Here is a 16,826-nt window from a genome sequence, read left to right as displayed (position 1 = left end):
TTGACGTGAAAGGTATGTGAGCAGATTACTCTGCGGGGCGGGGGTAAAAGGTCAATGGTACCCCTCCCCTTCGAACCACGGATAGTCGTGGATTTGTGTTGCGATTTCATTTATTTTTTTATTCAATTGCAAGAAATAGTTTTTTTTTTTTCGTTTTCAAGAGCCAATAGTGTCTATATTAAGAAGTTCTCTGAGGACAACAGCAAAAACACTGTGAAAAAATGAACGGCCCGTCACAAAGTATTGTCAATTAACAAAAAAAAAAAAGTCATGTGTGCACAAAATAAATTTGAAATACAGTGGGCATTTCTTGAAATGAATTCAGAAGTGACATTAAATGATCTGGTGTGCACTGTCGATGGGGGGGGGGGGTAAAAGGTCAATGGTACCCCTCCCCTTCGAACCACGGATAGTCATGGATTTGTGTTGCGATTTAATTTATTTTTTTTTTTCAATTGCAAGCAATAGTTTTTTTTGTGTGTTTTTTTTTTTCGTTTTCAAGAGCCAATAGTGTCTATATTAAGAAGTTCTCTGAGGACAACAGCAAAAACACTGTGACAAAATGAACGGCCCGTCACAAAGTATTGTCAATAAAAAAAAAATTAAGTCATGTGGGCACATAATAAATTTGAAATACAGTGGGCATTTCTTGAAATGAATTTAGAATTGACATTAAATGATCTGGTGTGCACTTTAGGTGGTATATTAGGAAAGCATTCAATCGAAACGTATGAGGAGACGTTGGCTATTTGTTAAGATCGAGAAACACATACACTTACACACACACACACACACACACACACACACACACACACACATACACACACACACACACACACCAAGCATAAACTTACTAGTAATCTCTAATTGTTGCTTGTTTTTTTTTTCCCGATTAAGTCGTTTAAACTTCAATATCTCAGCGTATTTAAATAGTGACCGAGAAGGGGTAGGATATCGGAGGGGATGACCTCTGCCACACGAAAAGGATCTTGCAAATATGTATATATTCAACGATCTTTACACTGGTGAGTGAATTCTGGAATATTTTTTTTCAATAAAAAAGTTAGATATTAAAGAATGGTTTTAAAAAAGAGGGTAAAAAGGGTCCCTTCAAAGGAGCATATATACATATATCTTGCCTTCTCGTCGTGAATTAAAGGCATAATTTACTATTTGCAGGTGAAACAAAAACTCAGCATTAGTGCTTCAAAATAGTTCTAAAATGTGAGTTAGGAATAGAAACAACCACTGTAAAAATTTGAATTGGTAAAATCGATGTTAAGCATTGTTAAATATACAAAATGTGAACAATAGTATGATAAAAAATTTTCCAGACTAACATCTGACTAAACCGTCTACAGTTACGGCTTATTGAGAAAAATACAGATATCTTCTTATATTTCAGGCGTTATCGTGAAAATTGTATATGATAGGATGTTTTGTGGCACAACAGACCTACACATATGCATTAAATGTCATATCTTGAAAAATTTTTAAAGCACTGTTCCCAAAGGTAAACAGGACCTTTAAGTGAGTGTATTTGACTGTCTGTACAAATGCCTCCGCGAGCCGTGTCAGGATGGCCGAGTAGGTGGGGGTTCGTTTTGTTGCAGTTTACAACGATCCCTTTAAATTATTAAAACTACTAGTCTGTACGCTACCATATATTATGGTGTGTCAGAAGCAGCTCACCAACACAAGCGGCACACATACCAAGTTCAGCATCACTTAAAGTATGTCACTCCCAAGCGTCACTTGTAGAGGATGTGAAATTGGTACACTTATTTTGTTACCAGCATTTACTACCAACTCTTGCTACCAAGGTCTGCTACCAAGTTTTGTTACCAACTTTTGTTACCAACTCAGTCACGCTAACGTGGAACACCTTTCACAACCATATATGGTGGCACAGGTATCGTTGATGGCACGGGGTAAATTGCTATATCGCACCGTTACCAACTTCCTCAGGCGACGACTGGAACTTGGATTGGGCACAGGGCATATGCGACAAGTCACATTACCACTTCTCCCGAAATCCAACGGCGACGACTGGAACTTGGATTGGGCACGGACTATGCGACAAGTCACATTACCAATATACCCGAAATCCAACGGCGACGACTGGAACTTGGATTGGGCACGGACTGTGCGACAAGTCACATTACCATTATACCCGAAATCCAATGATTTGCTAGTTGGTCTTCTCAGGAACGGTGCTCCAACTCAGGAGGAATATGTCTCACAACGGCCACTTTATATACCTCCCCTCCTATCGCGGAATGAGGAGGCAATCCCGCACGATCGTTAGGGTATTGGAAAATATCCGCTGTAGTCGTTCAAATTATTTACAATGTTGGCGTGGTACTCAAAGGCGTACAACGATTGTACGTTTTAGCAGTATTTCTTGTACATGGTTACTATAATTCTTCATGTATCATCGGTCTAAACCGGAGTTGGTATTAAAATAATCCAAACTTGCCCATGACAAACAAGTAACCATATATATTTTATAATAAATATTAAAACTCATAATAATGCACTACCACATTAAAATGTTTGCCCAACGTTCCGATAGTGCCCCCTTTTTATGCTATAGGCACAATCGATCATAACAAATTATAATCGAACAGTTAAATCGAATCGGTTCCACCGAATTTCGTTACAAAAATATATATATATATATGAAGAGTTTGTTTGCAAAAACCGATAAGTCCATATTTGCCAAATGGAGATATTTGCGATTAAAGGTAAAAAAAAAATAAGAATAATAAGAAAATTTTTGCTTCTTTTGACCATAACTTCAAAAATATACCTTTATATGTAGTGACCAATATATCATTTAAAAGGTATTATTTTGTACTTTTTGACAGAGACCGTACTTCCGAATCTTCAAAAATGGACTTATCGGTTTTTGCAAACAAACTCTTCATATATATATATATATATATCTATAACAGTAAAAGGCGAAGTTGTTGTTGTTGTCGCGGCCTTATGTATTTCCTGTTTTATTCCGGCGTTGCTGGTTTGTCTATCTCCTCTCGAGCCGTCGGCTCCGGGCCCCCGATACCGGTGCCGTCGGCCGCGGGAGGGTCTCCTACGTGCCTTGGACCGGGTTTCGTCCGCGCTCCGCCTCCGTGTCGACGTCGAGGACGACAAAGAGAAATTAATTAGATAGATGCATAATGCATTTTTGTGCGTGACGTCAGAGCCGAGCTCACCGATCCTGCGCTGGACTCCTGCCCGTTCTCGATCGTCCATCTTTTAGCTTGCAGAGACAGTGGGGATACTAAAGTCAAAAAGATGATGGCGTGCAGCGAAATCTCTGTCATATTCCGGCGGACACGCACGCACGCACACAATGTACTCTCGGGTACGGTATGCCAGTGTGTTGCCTGCGCCTGTGTATGTATTGACGATGGTTACACCAAACACTATCTGCGTGCGCGTGATTATGGACACTCATTATGGTACAATACACGGCGCGGACGTCATTGTTAGTACAAGGGCATACTTTACGTACAGCGACGTTCGCCATTGGCGTGCCCAAATGAAAACAACGAATGCTGTTATTTTATTGTATTTTGCACAACTGCAGAATACTATGCAACTCAGGTACGTCATTTAGTTTACTCTCAAGTCGGGTATCATTGTACTCAGACTGTTCAGGACGGCTAAATATCCACTTAAATTTTGTCCGCCGATCGTACCCTTCCATATCAGAGTACACGCGCCGCTGTTCATTCGTTTACTGCATGGCTGCTGTAAACATGAATATTCATAAGACGAGCGGACGCGGGGGAAACCCTCGCTTTGTTGACCGCCAATTTTTGAAGTTTCAAGTGGACATGAAATGTGTGGTTCTATGGTGCATCAAACCAAGTTTTGGTGATAAAAATAAAAAAGAGGGAACAAATGACGACAAAAATATTCTTCTTTCTCCCATAACGTGGGAAAAGAAATACAGAAAAAATACGAGGCCCTGAGACCCATGGATACCCACGGATGCCTACTTATTAAACCTATAATGACTATCCCCCTTCCCAAAATAATATTTATTAAATGATGATACAATAATAGTATTCATATAATAATGATATGGTAATGATAATGTACAGTCTGAAGCAGATAAACGGGCGAAGATATGTAAACATTTTGTCGTTGTGTGGGTTTTTTTTTTCTTTTAAATGACGTGGTAAATTGAATATTATTCATGACATACGCCACTTTTCAGCTTTTTCATGAAGAGAAAAAAAAAGACAAAGAAAGAGGACAGAAAATATTCTCTGGAAATTTGTCGAGCTTTCTCTTCCTCTCCCTCTCTCACCCTCTCTCACACTCTTATTTATATCCTGTACAACTGAGCAGTGGAATTCTTAGCGTACTTCCAGTGACAATTTATTCTATAAACACAAAACACCACAATTTTTTATGAAAACAAACAAATATGAAATATATAAAACATGAAGTAAGAAAATACCACAAAAGTGCGAGTCACATGAAGGGGTGGTTTAATGAAAAGTCTGACTTTGTCTATAGAGACACATGTTCTCGAGAGGAAATTAAAGAACATCAGAATGAGAGAGAGAGAGAAAGAGAAGGGGGAATCAATGAATGATCCATCAAGTGCATTTCAGGAACAAGTCATAACCCTCAGATGAGATTGTCATCGGGTGGAAGGAGCACAGATGGGTTTTTCAAATAAAAACGTCGGAAAAGAGATATAAATGATGATATAACCCATGTGCATCTTTTTATTGAACCGAAAAGGTGTGTGTGTGTGTTATCATGTGTGTGTAATGATCGATCAAACAGGTGTATCAACATTAGGAACGGACGACAACTTATTAGATGGGATTTCGTTGGGAGGGAAAATAATTTTTTTAATGAAAATGTGGTAAAAGATGTATGAATCATGACATACAATGTAAGCTTTTTTCAAGCTTACGAATGAAGAGAAAAGATGTGTGTCTGTGGGGGCCAGAGAGGACTCATGTAAAAAACAAAAACAAAAAAAAAACAAAAAAAACAAAAAAACATAAACAAACAGGAAGTTCTTTCGCTTCAACTAATGAAATGGGGCGAAAGAAATATATACAAATCTAAAAATATGGGGCCCGCAGACCCGTGGATTTCCACGGGTGCTGCTAGTATATATATATATATATATATATATATATATATATATATTGAAATCGTACGATCTCTTGCACACTTCTTGCGAAATATTTGAAAAAAAAAGATATATATGAAAAGTTTATATCAATAAACAGTATAAGAGACGTTGGCAATCTCATCAAGATATTAAACGAAGACAAAAAAGCAGCAAGCACAAACAAAATATTATTTATTGGAACCTTTCGTATCTAAGCATAAAGACCTGGCAGGAGGAGAAAGGGGGGGGGGTCCCGGAGGGGTTCCTCCCTCCGACACGATTGAGGTTTTGCAGTCTTAGAATAGAAATATAACGATTTCTCGCACGCTGTTGTTGAAATATTTTGGAATAAATGCGAAAGTGTTAGATGATTCGTAGTTTACATCAAATTTAGTGGTGCATAAGTTTTCGCAGCCTGTTCATCTGGAGGAAAATATTTTAGAAGACTATAACTATTCCCAACCACATTGACTGCATCAAGTGGAAAACAAATGCATTACATGAAGAAGAAAAAAGTCATAAAGACTACCTTAAGCTTGCACAACCGTACGTTGCACTTGGGAAATAATGATGGTTAGTGATGGGGACTACAGAATGAAAATGACTGCGCCATCATGTGGTGAGCGCAGGAGAGCCGCAAGGTCAGTATTGCATTGCTGTGCAGTAGGCTCATGTTCATTCCTCTCAATTTCGAAAGGGGATATTATTTATGTGCATTATGTGTACTTGTAATATTTTCGGTCTTCTTTTCTATCCGTAGCCTCTTCTTGTCCTTTCGCTTTTCCTGCTAACAATGTATGGAGCAACTCACAATATTTGAATGTACATGTACCTATTTGTTGCATTTGTGACTTCTTATTACATCTCATTAGATACCGGAACAAGATGTACTAAACTACTGTATTCGAGTGATTGTTATACATTTAAATAGTTTAAAAATAATTCATTTAATGGGGTTTTCAATAATCTGTAAGTTGTAATACTGTTACAAATCATTTTAACTCAATTTATGACACTGACTTATGACAGAAGTATTTTTTTAAATGTGACTCTGTGTAGATTTGATACTTAAATGTCATTTTTCAACAATAGGGTCACAAAAGTCTGGCTAAAAATGAAATACAAACTCACTATAGGCTACCCATATTCAATATTCTACCTATTTCTCGTTTACGGGTCGCCAACATGGAAAGGGAGTGAGGTAATGTTGGACTTTGCGTTCACTCCAAGATGAGTTTCAAACAACTGAGTTGCATTAAATCCTAAATCTTTACAATAAATGAAAAAAAAAATAGTCATCGTAGGTGTTACGAAGTAGCACAACTGATCATTTTGATCTCAATTAAATATCAAGAGATATAGGGGTCTGTAATCAGCTGGTAATATTGATTTATTGAAAAAGAGATATTAATAACTACAGACTTATATCTATAAGCTCAATTTATTTACCATTCGCGCATACATAATTTATAATCGCATATCGACAGTATCACAAAACCATCCCTTTTTAGCATAGTATTGTGAAATATAATGTATAGACCTACTAACATATGAAACTTTTATAATGGGATAGTGGACTCCGATATATCTGATCAGTTTACCCTTTTTTCACTAGCAGTGTTAAGATGACGCCACCCATAGTAGAACGTTCAATTTCAGTTTTTAATATCAGCCTTGGCTACTGAAAAGTGGTCGGAGATGTTTAATGAGCTTAAATTTGATAGGGCAATTCGACCCCATATATTATGATATACGTGTAACATTACATATCTAAGTTAATTTATCTTTGTGAGAAAAATAGTATACCACTAATGATCACAAAAAAAAATAGAAAACAGAAAACCTTAGATAAACACTCGAAACGAATCATATAAGTTTGCATTAGTCAAAGTAAAATCACAATAATTATTTCATTTTTTTTTTTCATTTCATTTCATTTCGAAGTTGGCATATATAGACCTTAACAAATAGATACAAATTTTAATCTCATAAAGTGTCACACGTTCTTTAGTACTGTTAGCGATTTCTAACTAGTATTACATTAACAAACCATTAAAAAATATCAACATAAATTGTGAGATGGTAAATGATCCAGTTAGTTTAATTTGTCTAGGACTTAAATCAAGCGCATCCAAAGGGCACTACAGCTTTGGTGTCAATCTTATAAAACAGATAATGCATTACATTGCTGATCCATTGGCTTATGTTTTCACTCCATCCCGATCAACGGATAATATTGTCCCGACTCTCTGAAAGGGCAAGATAATTTACGTCGATGTAGGTCAATTTGTCAATCAGTTGCAAAGATAATTCTGATCTATAGAAAAAAAAAAATGATTTGTCACAAAACGAAGAAACTTAGTCCGATTTCTTTACTTCCTGCCTTATCTTAACTCCTGGGAAAAAGTTCATAAAAGACCTCAGAGATTATTAGACAGAAATGCACTTAAAGTTTAACCAGTTACACTTAAGAAAGGTCATTCGACCGACTATGCTATCATTATGTGACAAAGTTATCGAATCAAAGAGGATAGGCCCTATATATCAGTGGTATTTTTTTTATCTACATAGCAGAAAACGTATGTAAAATGTCATTTCATCAATGAAATTGAATCGATTAAACAAAGCATCCTTTGTGGAATCCCGTAGGTATCGATTATAAGACCTATTTTGTTTTTGATGGATGTTAGTGATTTTGTATATTCTTGGTCCTTGTTTCGTCCTCGCTTTTATATTTCATTCTTGAAAAAAAAAATGAAATTTACATTGAAACTGAAACTGAAATAATATAGACCGATTCGGGTTCGTTGAGGGCAGCAGACAAATTGTGGCACTGGGCGCAGCCATGGAGCTCATTTTCAGGTGTCTTAGCCGACCCCCCCTCCTCTCCCCCACCCCCGGGCAACATGTTTATCGCGCACTTGTAACAAAGGTTCGCGCATTAAGCAAGCGTTCGTGCACTCATTACGAGACGCCTATTGGCTAAAACAACCACGCATCAGTTTTTTCATTCTGTGCGCGTGAGAGGGGTGGGGGAGAGAGGAGGGGGGTCGGCTGGGACACCGCAGTAATGGCGCTGCTCATGCCAAAAATACACATAGCGCGTCACAGAATCGGTCTATAAGATAGGGGAAATCATTGCAGACGTCAAATTTTTCTAATACCTTTCATCACATGCCGACGTGGGCCTACTGTAAACATAGAATAGAACGTAATTTCCAATGGACAGTTCACCCTACAAAATAAGCAGGGGGATAAACTGAATTCTCATCTATAGTTTTCATTTCTCTAAAAGGGTTACTGAAGATATCTTGTTACATGCGTATTCATAATTAAATCCCCATGTCCATGCTTATGTCATATAACTGGGGGCAACTGCAAATGGCTCATTTCATCAAAGAGTGTCAAAAAAAAACCCAACAAACTCTGCACCAACTTAAAGATTTATAATACCTTAGGTATAATGCAGGTGTAGTTCAATTCTGAAACAAATATCTTCTAAAGAGTAAGAGAAGAAATCTCCTAGACATTAAGATACCAGTGGAACTTTAGATGACGTATCGTATGGAGTCACGTGACCCCAACTGTTAAAGAAGTTAAGAAGTTTAAGAAGTTAAAGTGTTTCCGTAATGTTGCTTGAGACCAGGTACTTGATCTGATTTTGATTTCATCTGGGCTCGATTTCGGATCGACCTAGCAAGCTTATATTAAAATCACCCAACTCGTTCCCATTCAAATGCTTGTAACCCTTGAACCTTTCCCTCAATAAGTCGTTATTCCATTTTCCGCTGCAGTCGTTAACAATCCGGAGGGCGCCCTTCTTGTCCAATTTGAGGAGGACCCTGAACTCATCCGGCAGCTTGTGGCGGTTGGTCGTGTAGTTCATTTTGGCGTCTTCGTAGTAATGCGTGAACAGAGTTTGATTCGTCGGGTCTTTATAGAATGGGAAAAAACCGAAAAGCTGAATTCGAGAACAGAAGTGAGTGGCTGCTGCGTAAACCGCTACACCGGTGCTCGGAGAGCTCAATTTCAAAACTCTGCACACGAAGAAAGAAAATGATACTTTTAAGTGACAAGTATTAATTATAATGTTCATGACTAGTAACATAACGCTGGTGTAATAAGTCTCTTCCCAAATTTATTACATAGGTCAAAGGGTCGTAATGTCCCTACCTTGTAACACGCAGACAAATACGTATCAACAATCTGTCAATTTTGAATTACTTGGACGAAATTTTCGCCATTCCATGTGTTTGACTTTGTCCTGTCATTTAAAGTAAATTTGAATAAAGCTTAAGTTTTGCTTCATGCAAATTACCCGTGTCAACTTCTCTTTCTCGTCCGTAGTCTTTCATTCGAAAAAGCATGGATTTTGAAAATGGAAATCTGCGGCACTCCTAGGGACTAAAAAGTCAGATGAAAGGGACATTGAGAAAAACAGATCGTTTCGGGGAGTGGGGCACAGATGTTATTAGATTCGAATCCCTCTTGAGTTATGTTACAGAGTGAGTGAATGAAAAGGTATAGCGATTCCACTTCAGTGAATGACCCACAGTAAAATTTGTAAAGTACTTCTCTGTTTATTGACCAACAATCAATTCATGTGTTTCTGAAAAGAAAAAAAAAATGTAATAAAATACAAAAAGGCCAAGAACAAACATAGAACATAATATATTCATATCGGATTTCACAACCAGCCTTCCCGAAAAGTAATCCATCTCCTCACTTTTTCACTTGACCCTTGAGCTCTGCCGGGCTGTAGGCAAAACCAAAGTGGAGGTTGTAAAAATTGCGCAACACCGCCAGCGCTGTTTTCAGACGATTGTTGTGGGCCACAGCCCCGAAGTACCAGAGAGTACTGCCGTTCATGCGGCTTAAGCTTCTCAGCAGTTTCCAACACACGCGTGGCAGCCCGCCGAGTGTGATGTTGCCATAGTTGTCTGTACAGTACGTCAGGTGCCTGTATTGTTCTGAATTCAGCGTCATCAGACTGACTTTCGAACCGACGTCCGAAGCGAACTCGCCACCAAACAGCGCCAGATTCATTCGGATAATGAGATCGGAGCTGTCGATGAGATGGCCGCATCTGCTATGCAACAGCACACCAGAGTTGCCTATGATAGCACAGGTCCGTTTTTCAGTCATGTGGGTAGTCTGGTTGAGTCGCACTATCTCCGTGACATTACTCGAGAATCTCATATCCATCGGAGTAATACCGGTTTTGAATAACTGAAGGGTTTCTCGCAACGTCCGATGCTTGGAAAACGCTGCTCTGGATAATGCGTATCAGGAAAGATTAAATGCATAATTTACCATTTGCAGATGAAACAAAAACCCAGCATTAGTGCTTCAAAATAGTTCTTAAATGTGAGTTAGGGATAGAAACAACCAATGTAAAAAATTTGAACCAGTATGATAGCTGTAAAGTATTGTTAAATGTGCAAAATGTGAACAATAGTTATAATAAAAATGTTTCTAGACTTAACCGTTTACAGTTATGGTTTAGTGAGAAAAAATAGTGATATCTCCTTATATTTTAGGCTTAATGGACAAGTTCACCTTCATAAACATAAGGGTTGAGAGAATGCAGCAATATTAGTAGAACACATTAGTGAAAGTTTGAGGAAAATTGGACAATCGATGCAAAAGTTATGAATTTTTATTTTTTTTGTGTGTGTGTTGGAACCGCTGGATGAGGAGACTACTAAGACTTGTGATGTCATATGAGTACAACAGTATAAAGAAAATGTAAAGAAAATTCAACATATTTTCACTTTTTTTCGCAGAATAAAAGAGCACTTGACTTGCCTCTTTCTAAAGGCAATGGGAATAATATTACCCATAACATAATGTCAGTAACGAGTCAAGGGAATGTGTACTTTTTTCAAAAGATGAAATTTTGTGAAATTCTCTTTATATGTTCCTATATTGTTGTATGCATGTGACATCATACACTGCAGTAGTCTTCTCATCCAGCGGTGACTGCACAAAAACTTCAAAAATTCATAACTTTTGAACGGACTGTCCGATTTTCCTGGAACTTTCAATGATGTGTTCTACAAATATTGCTACATTCTCTCAATCCTTATGTTAATGAAGGTGAACTTGTCCTTTAACTGCAAAAATTTCATATCGTAAGGTGTTTTGTGATACAACTGACCTACATAATATGCATCGAAAGTGATATCTTGAACATCTTTTTAAAATTACTGCTCCCAAACGTAAACTGGACCTTTAACAAACATCACCAACAGCCTACAATCATAATGATTTCAAGGGAAAAAGTGAAACTCGTAAACTGAAGCAAAGATAAGTGTGATAATATGCTGAATTTTATTGTTCACTTAAACGAAAATGTGATTAATCAATCAACGATATGATATTATACTTCAGTACCATGCTCGGATTTAGGTTTCAGACTTTGTCTTCACCACGGTTAAAGTGGCCTTGCAGTAAGAAGGGTTGATAAGTGTATAATAACATTGACTATAGCCTCGAGGATATCGTAACGTCGTACATTAATTCGCAATTCCTGTTTTAAGGTATAAACTAGACTTGCATGCCTATGACAGAATGCTATTAACCAGTGGCGGATCCAGAGGAGGAGGGGCGCAAACAAAAGAAAAAAAAAAGAAATGAAACCCGGAAGTGGCACCAGAAATATTAGTTGCGCCCTCCCCCCCCCCCCCTTTACAGAATTCCTGGATCCGCCCCTGTATTAAAGGCATAATTTACCATTTGCAGATGAAACAAAAACCCAGCATTAGTGCTTTAAAATAGTTCTGAAATTTGAGATAGGGATAGAAACAACCACTGTGAAAATTTGAATCGGTAAACTCGATGTTAAGTATTGTTAAATGTATAAAATATGAACAAAAGTTATAATAAAAATGTTTCCAGACTAAACCATATACAGTTACGGTTTATTAAAGGGACATTCCAGACGATTTTCATAATTTCACATCATGTAGCACATAAATCGACAACTCCATGTATAGATTTGTGGAATTCATTGTGGTTCTTGAGCAGAGAAACAATACTTTGAAAAAAATTAAACAAATTACACCGAACAAGGACGATGACATAGAAGGTTCACATATTTCAGAAATGTAGCAGTGTAATTCCAATACAATACCGCTTGCTTGCGAGTTCACCTGTGTATAATCTATGCATGCCTTCTTCTTTTGTTCTGCTTCCTTGAGCCCCAAATCATGCATTCTTATGGTGACTCTGCCATGTCATCATCCTTGTTCATTGCAATTTGTTCTAAATTTTGAAAATATTCTTATTCTTCATCCCAATCATCACAAATTCTGAAACTCTGTCCTCAGTATAACTAATTTATAGTTGTTCAAATGTAAAAATCTGAAAATCATCCGGAGGTCTCCTTTAAGAAAAATATGAACATCTCCTTATATTTTAGGCTGTATTGCAAAAATTTGATATGGTAGGATGTTTTGTGATACAACAAACCGACACATATGCATCAAATGTGATATCTTGAACATTTTTCAAGTCACTGCTCCCAAAGGTAAACTGGACCTTTAACATCAAGTTTTCTTTCACTTGAGAAAAACCGAAAATGCTCAACAAGAGCACACAGTTTGAGGCATGTGAGACACGTACTGCTGGAATCATTGAGCTATGTGTTCTCCAAGTGATACTTCAAGTTAACTCTACATTCACTCAGCTAACTCTGCTTGGAGTATAGATTTATACACATCACAAAAAGGGGATATCACTGTGTCGTTTTAATAGATAGTAACAAAGATGTCTCACTTTGCAGGAATGTTCTTTGGGACAAGTGTAAGCTTTTCATCCAAAGAGACACTTTGAATCGATTGATTGATTGATCGATTGATTGATTGATTGATTGATTGATTGATTGATTGATTGATAGATTGATAGATAGATAGATAGATAGCTTGATTGATTGATTGATTGATTGATTGATTGATTGATTGATTGATTTGGCTATTTTCTGCATTTCTTTTTCGTACATGTAAAATGTCACACAAAGTTACATAAGCAAAGTTATTGAGTGTTGCTTGGTCAAACAACCCCTAACTGAAATAATTTCAGCTCATAATTGGCCTTTACGTGCACACATTTGGTCTAATTTTGGAGAGAGAAAAAAAATGATGAACCGAGATATCATCACAAAACTAAAACAATTATTGTTCCTATGTCCAGAGGAAATATAAAAATCTCATAATTTTGTTTCTCAAAGAAACTAAACTCACTATTTAACATTAATCATTGGCCACACGTGCGTGAATGCATTACCCGAAGGTCACAGGAGACGAGCATGCAGGGTTGTTATTGAACAGTCACATGATTTCCTTTGAAGTCATTGGATCAGTAGACGGCGGCCAATAAACCGCTCCCACAGAACGTTTCATAATATACCATGGTTTTTATTCTTGCGTTCATTGAAGGTTTTATGTCGCACTACCAGTGACTACCCTGCCTTATTCTTCTCTACGACACAAAGATAGAAGACTTACCCACAAAACAAAAAGAACAAACAAAGAGAAAGATACATAACCTACGACCCATCAGCCGATCCAACCGATCCAATCCGACTTTCATTTCCATTAAGTCCTTTATGAAACAAGATTCCTACTGATCATGTGGCACTATATTTCTTACAAGAATATACCATCACTTTGACTGGTGTATTACCCATGTATATTGTTCAGAAATGAAAATAAAACAGGAATGAATGAATTAATGAAATACTTGTTTCTGATTGTATATACGAAAGCAGGAGACTCCCGTTATAACGGAGTCTTCCCGACTGACAGTTTTCTTTCCTTATATCGAAATTTCGTTATATCCGAACAATAAACTCTATAGAGATATGTTGGTGATAATTCTGGGACATAGATTTATACTTCGCTGATAACGAGAATTTCGTTATAACCATGTTCGATATAACGGGAGAGTACTGTATTGGAAACGCGTATAAACGGTGGGTCTTGCGCTTCTTCTGCATTATATTCACCTCATTTTAGCTTTCTCTAGGCCCCAGTTGTCGTGACAAGGCGTCGCCTCCAGCTGCTTCGGCAGTGCTCGAAAACCTGGTAACACACACAAGCAAGACAAAAAAGAAAAATGCACATGAAAATAATTGCAGTTAAAAGACAATTATGTAATAATCCAAACTGAGACAAAAAGAACGGTGATTCTTATGTCCTGTGCACAATTATACATAATATGTCTTACAGGTGAATTTACCTTATAAAATTATGTGCATTCAATGAATGCAGACATTAGTTTTCTCAAGACAAATTGAAGTGGTAAATGTGTTTGGGAAGGGGTGCCTTTGTGAACCAGCATAGACAAAGTAATTGCAGCCAAGGACATTGAAGTTGGGTTCAATAATACCGGCAGATTTCTGTCATATACCCATAATACCCGTCTTATCTTCGTTATCTTTAAGAACGTATACTTTAGTATTATTAAGTCCCAAAGGCGACTTTCAATTAATTAATCTGATCATTTAAAGTGTGCATTCGTGGTAATTTTCATTTGTAAGAACATTTGACTTTTCGGACTTTTGCACTATATTAACTGTTAAGTGGCATGAAACTGCCTTGATTTCATAGAAAAAAGAAAAAATAATTCGTGATGACGTATAAGCATGGTTTTAAGATCAGGCTCAACATCTGCTAACGATTTTAATCAAGCTGGGGGGGGGGGGGCGCTCAGCTTCAGCGGAAGCATAGGTGCGTGCGGCTTTGCTGCCCTGTCGCGGCATTGAGCATGACAAAGTGAACCTTAGAGAAAGCTGGGAGTTCGGCGGAGTTTCCCGGGGAGATGTAAATGTTTGATTATCCCTAAACTAGTAAATTCGGATGTAAAGACTAAAATCGGAGTTTCAGCCTTTCAACCCATTGATCGCTGTAGGCATTTACGTAAGGCGCACATCAAACACTTTCTGATTGTTCACGAATTCTTTGTCTACTTCCTTGAAATACATTTCAAATTATTTGTGTTTGCAGTTTCGAAATACGTTGAAAGCCTTTCTTAAGTGGAAAATCAGAACACGTTAAAGACGTTTCGTATCTATAGATACTCCATGATTTCGAAACCATTCGACAGGTCTCTAACAATGGATACAGTATACATCTGCAATTACTTTAAACTGTTTAAAATCCTGCACTTGAAAGAAAGTAAGCTAGAAGTTCAATATATAGACACTTAAATTGGGATTCAGATGCATGCATTATGCTTCCAGGTTTGCTATAATCTCTGCTTGTCTTTTAGTAGTGCATGCATATACATTGTGGCTGGAGAGGTAAATACTGCATTGGGTGATATTCTGATCGAGTTCGTAATTAAATCGGGAAGTTAAAAGCTCCTTAATTACGGGCAAAATTGGTATTCTGAGAATGTAATTAACGACTGATTTTAAAAGTCCCCTATAATTATCTTAGGTTCCTCCCATCTATTTGCTATGCCATCCGCATTCGATAAATCTAATGCGGATAAAGAAAAATTGAATGGTCTTGATTCAGATAATCTTGAGTAATGACTTTCGATATTCATAAATCAATTCGCTTGTCTCGATATGAATTTCCCTGACTGGATTTAGAACACGAAAGAATATCATCGATCGTTAGACCGCATTCTGGGCAATTAAATGACTTTCGGCAAATACACAAACTGAGCGGAAACGTGTATCACTATATATACAAATGAGAGCTTGCTTTTGATATAGAGCTATGTTCCATGGTCAAATCACGGCCAAATGAAACTTGGCCACACGATCAATTATAATCAGGAGAAAACCTTGGTGTAGTTGTAAGCAAGCAGAACGAGACGAAACTATGAAACATGCTACCCTTAAGCTGCAGCCCTTCTGCTTTATTCATTGTATCGCTGATACGTTTTGTTACACATTGTAAATCGAGTGGAGACACAACTACTTTGTTAATAACTCACGTGTAGTAATTATGTATGGTACCAAAAATGAATGTACAATGTACATGGATATGTGCATTTACAATTATAATGGAGGAACCAATAAATCAAATCAAGTCAAATAAGATAAAGTGAAAACTGACCAGCTGTCATATTTTCGAAAGAACGAGACTAGGCATTGTGTATATACTGACCATTTTCAAAATGCGTCTCGGGAATACATGAAGGCTTAAATATATGATAGTAACTCAATAATCTGAATATTAGAGCATGTTGCTATTTATCTGTTTTATTTGTTTTCACTTCCATAGTTAAAGTAAGGGCTCCGAACTGAACGTATATATACAACAAACATGAACATTAACACATACAACTCATTTCCACGCAAACACCTCACATCTTACACAATGCGCAAAGCACCGCTGTACTTTTTTCCCTCATTCTCCCCTCCCTTTCTCCCTTCGTATCGCCACTCAGTGAGTGGTGACTTGTATATTATATTCTTACAATGTTGTATTGTTTAGACAATAATTTCTGAGGCAATTGTCCTCGTCAAGCGCTTGCTTATGATGATGGTCTCCTTAATTTCTGTACATCAAGAATTGTCTAATTTGTCTTAAGAGCAAGAGATATACTGTAACTTATGTTTGCATAAATGTATGCACAAAATAGTTTATTCTCATTTTGTATTGTGTCAGGGGAAAAAAAGTTGAATATTTGAATTAATCATTTATTTGTTTTAACT

The 16,826-nt window shown here is 37.2% G+C and overlaps 1 protein-coding gene across 1 annotated transcript; it reads right to left on the bottom strand.

Moving 5' to 3' along the window:
- Positions 1 to 8,819: 8,819 nt before the first annotated feature.
- On the bottom strand, positions 8,820 to 10,414 carry LOC140238499 (alpha-2,8-sialyltransferase 8B-like). The gene is made up of 2 exons (XM_072318405.1): positions 9,879 to 10,414; positions 8,820 to 9,189 (listed from the first exon to the last, which is right to left on the bottom strand). Exons 1-2 carry the CDS (start codon positions 10,355 to 10,357, stop codon positions 8,820 to 8,822), a joined length of 849 nt encoding a protein of 282 aa, XP_072174506.1. The 5' UTR covers positions 10,358 to 10,414.
- Positions 10,415 to 16,826: the final 6,412 nt, after the last annotated feature.

The sequence above is a fragment of the Diadema setosum genome, chromosome 15 (assembly GCF_964275005.1).
Source record: "Diadema setosum chromosome 15, eeDiaSeto1, whole genome shotgun sequence".
Taxonomy (NCBI): Eukaryota; Metazoa; Echinodermata; class Echinoidea; order Diadematoida; family Diadematidae; genus Diadema; species Diadema setosum.
The sequence above is the reverse complement of the archived record's forward strand: the minus strand, read 5'-3'. Positions and strand labels throughout refer to the sequence as shown.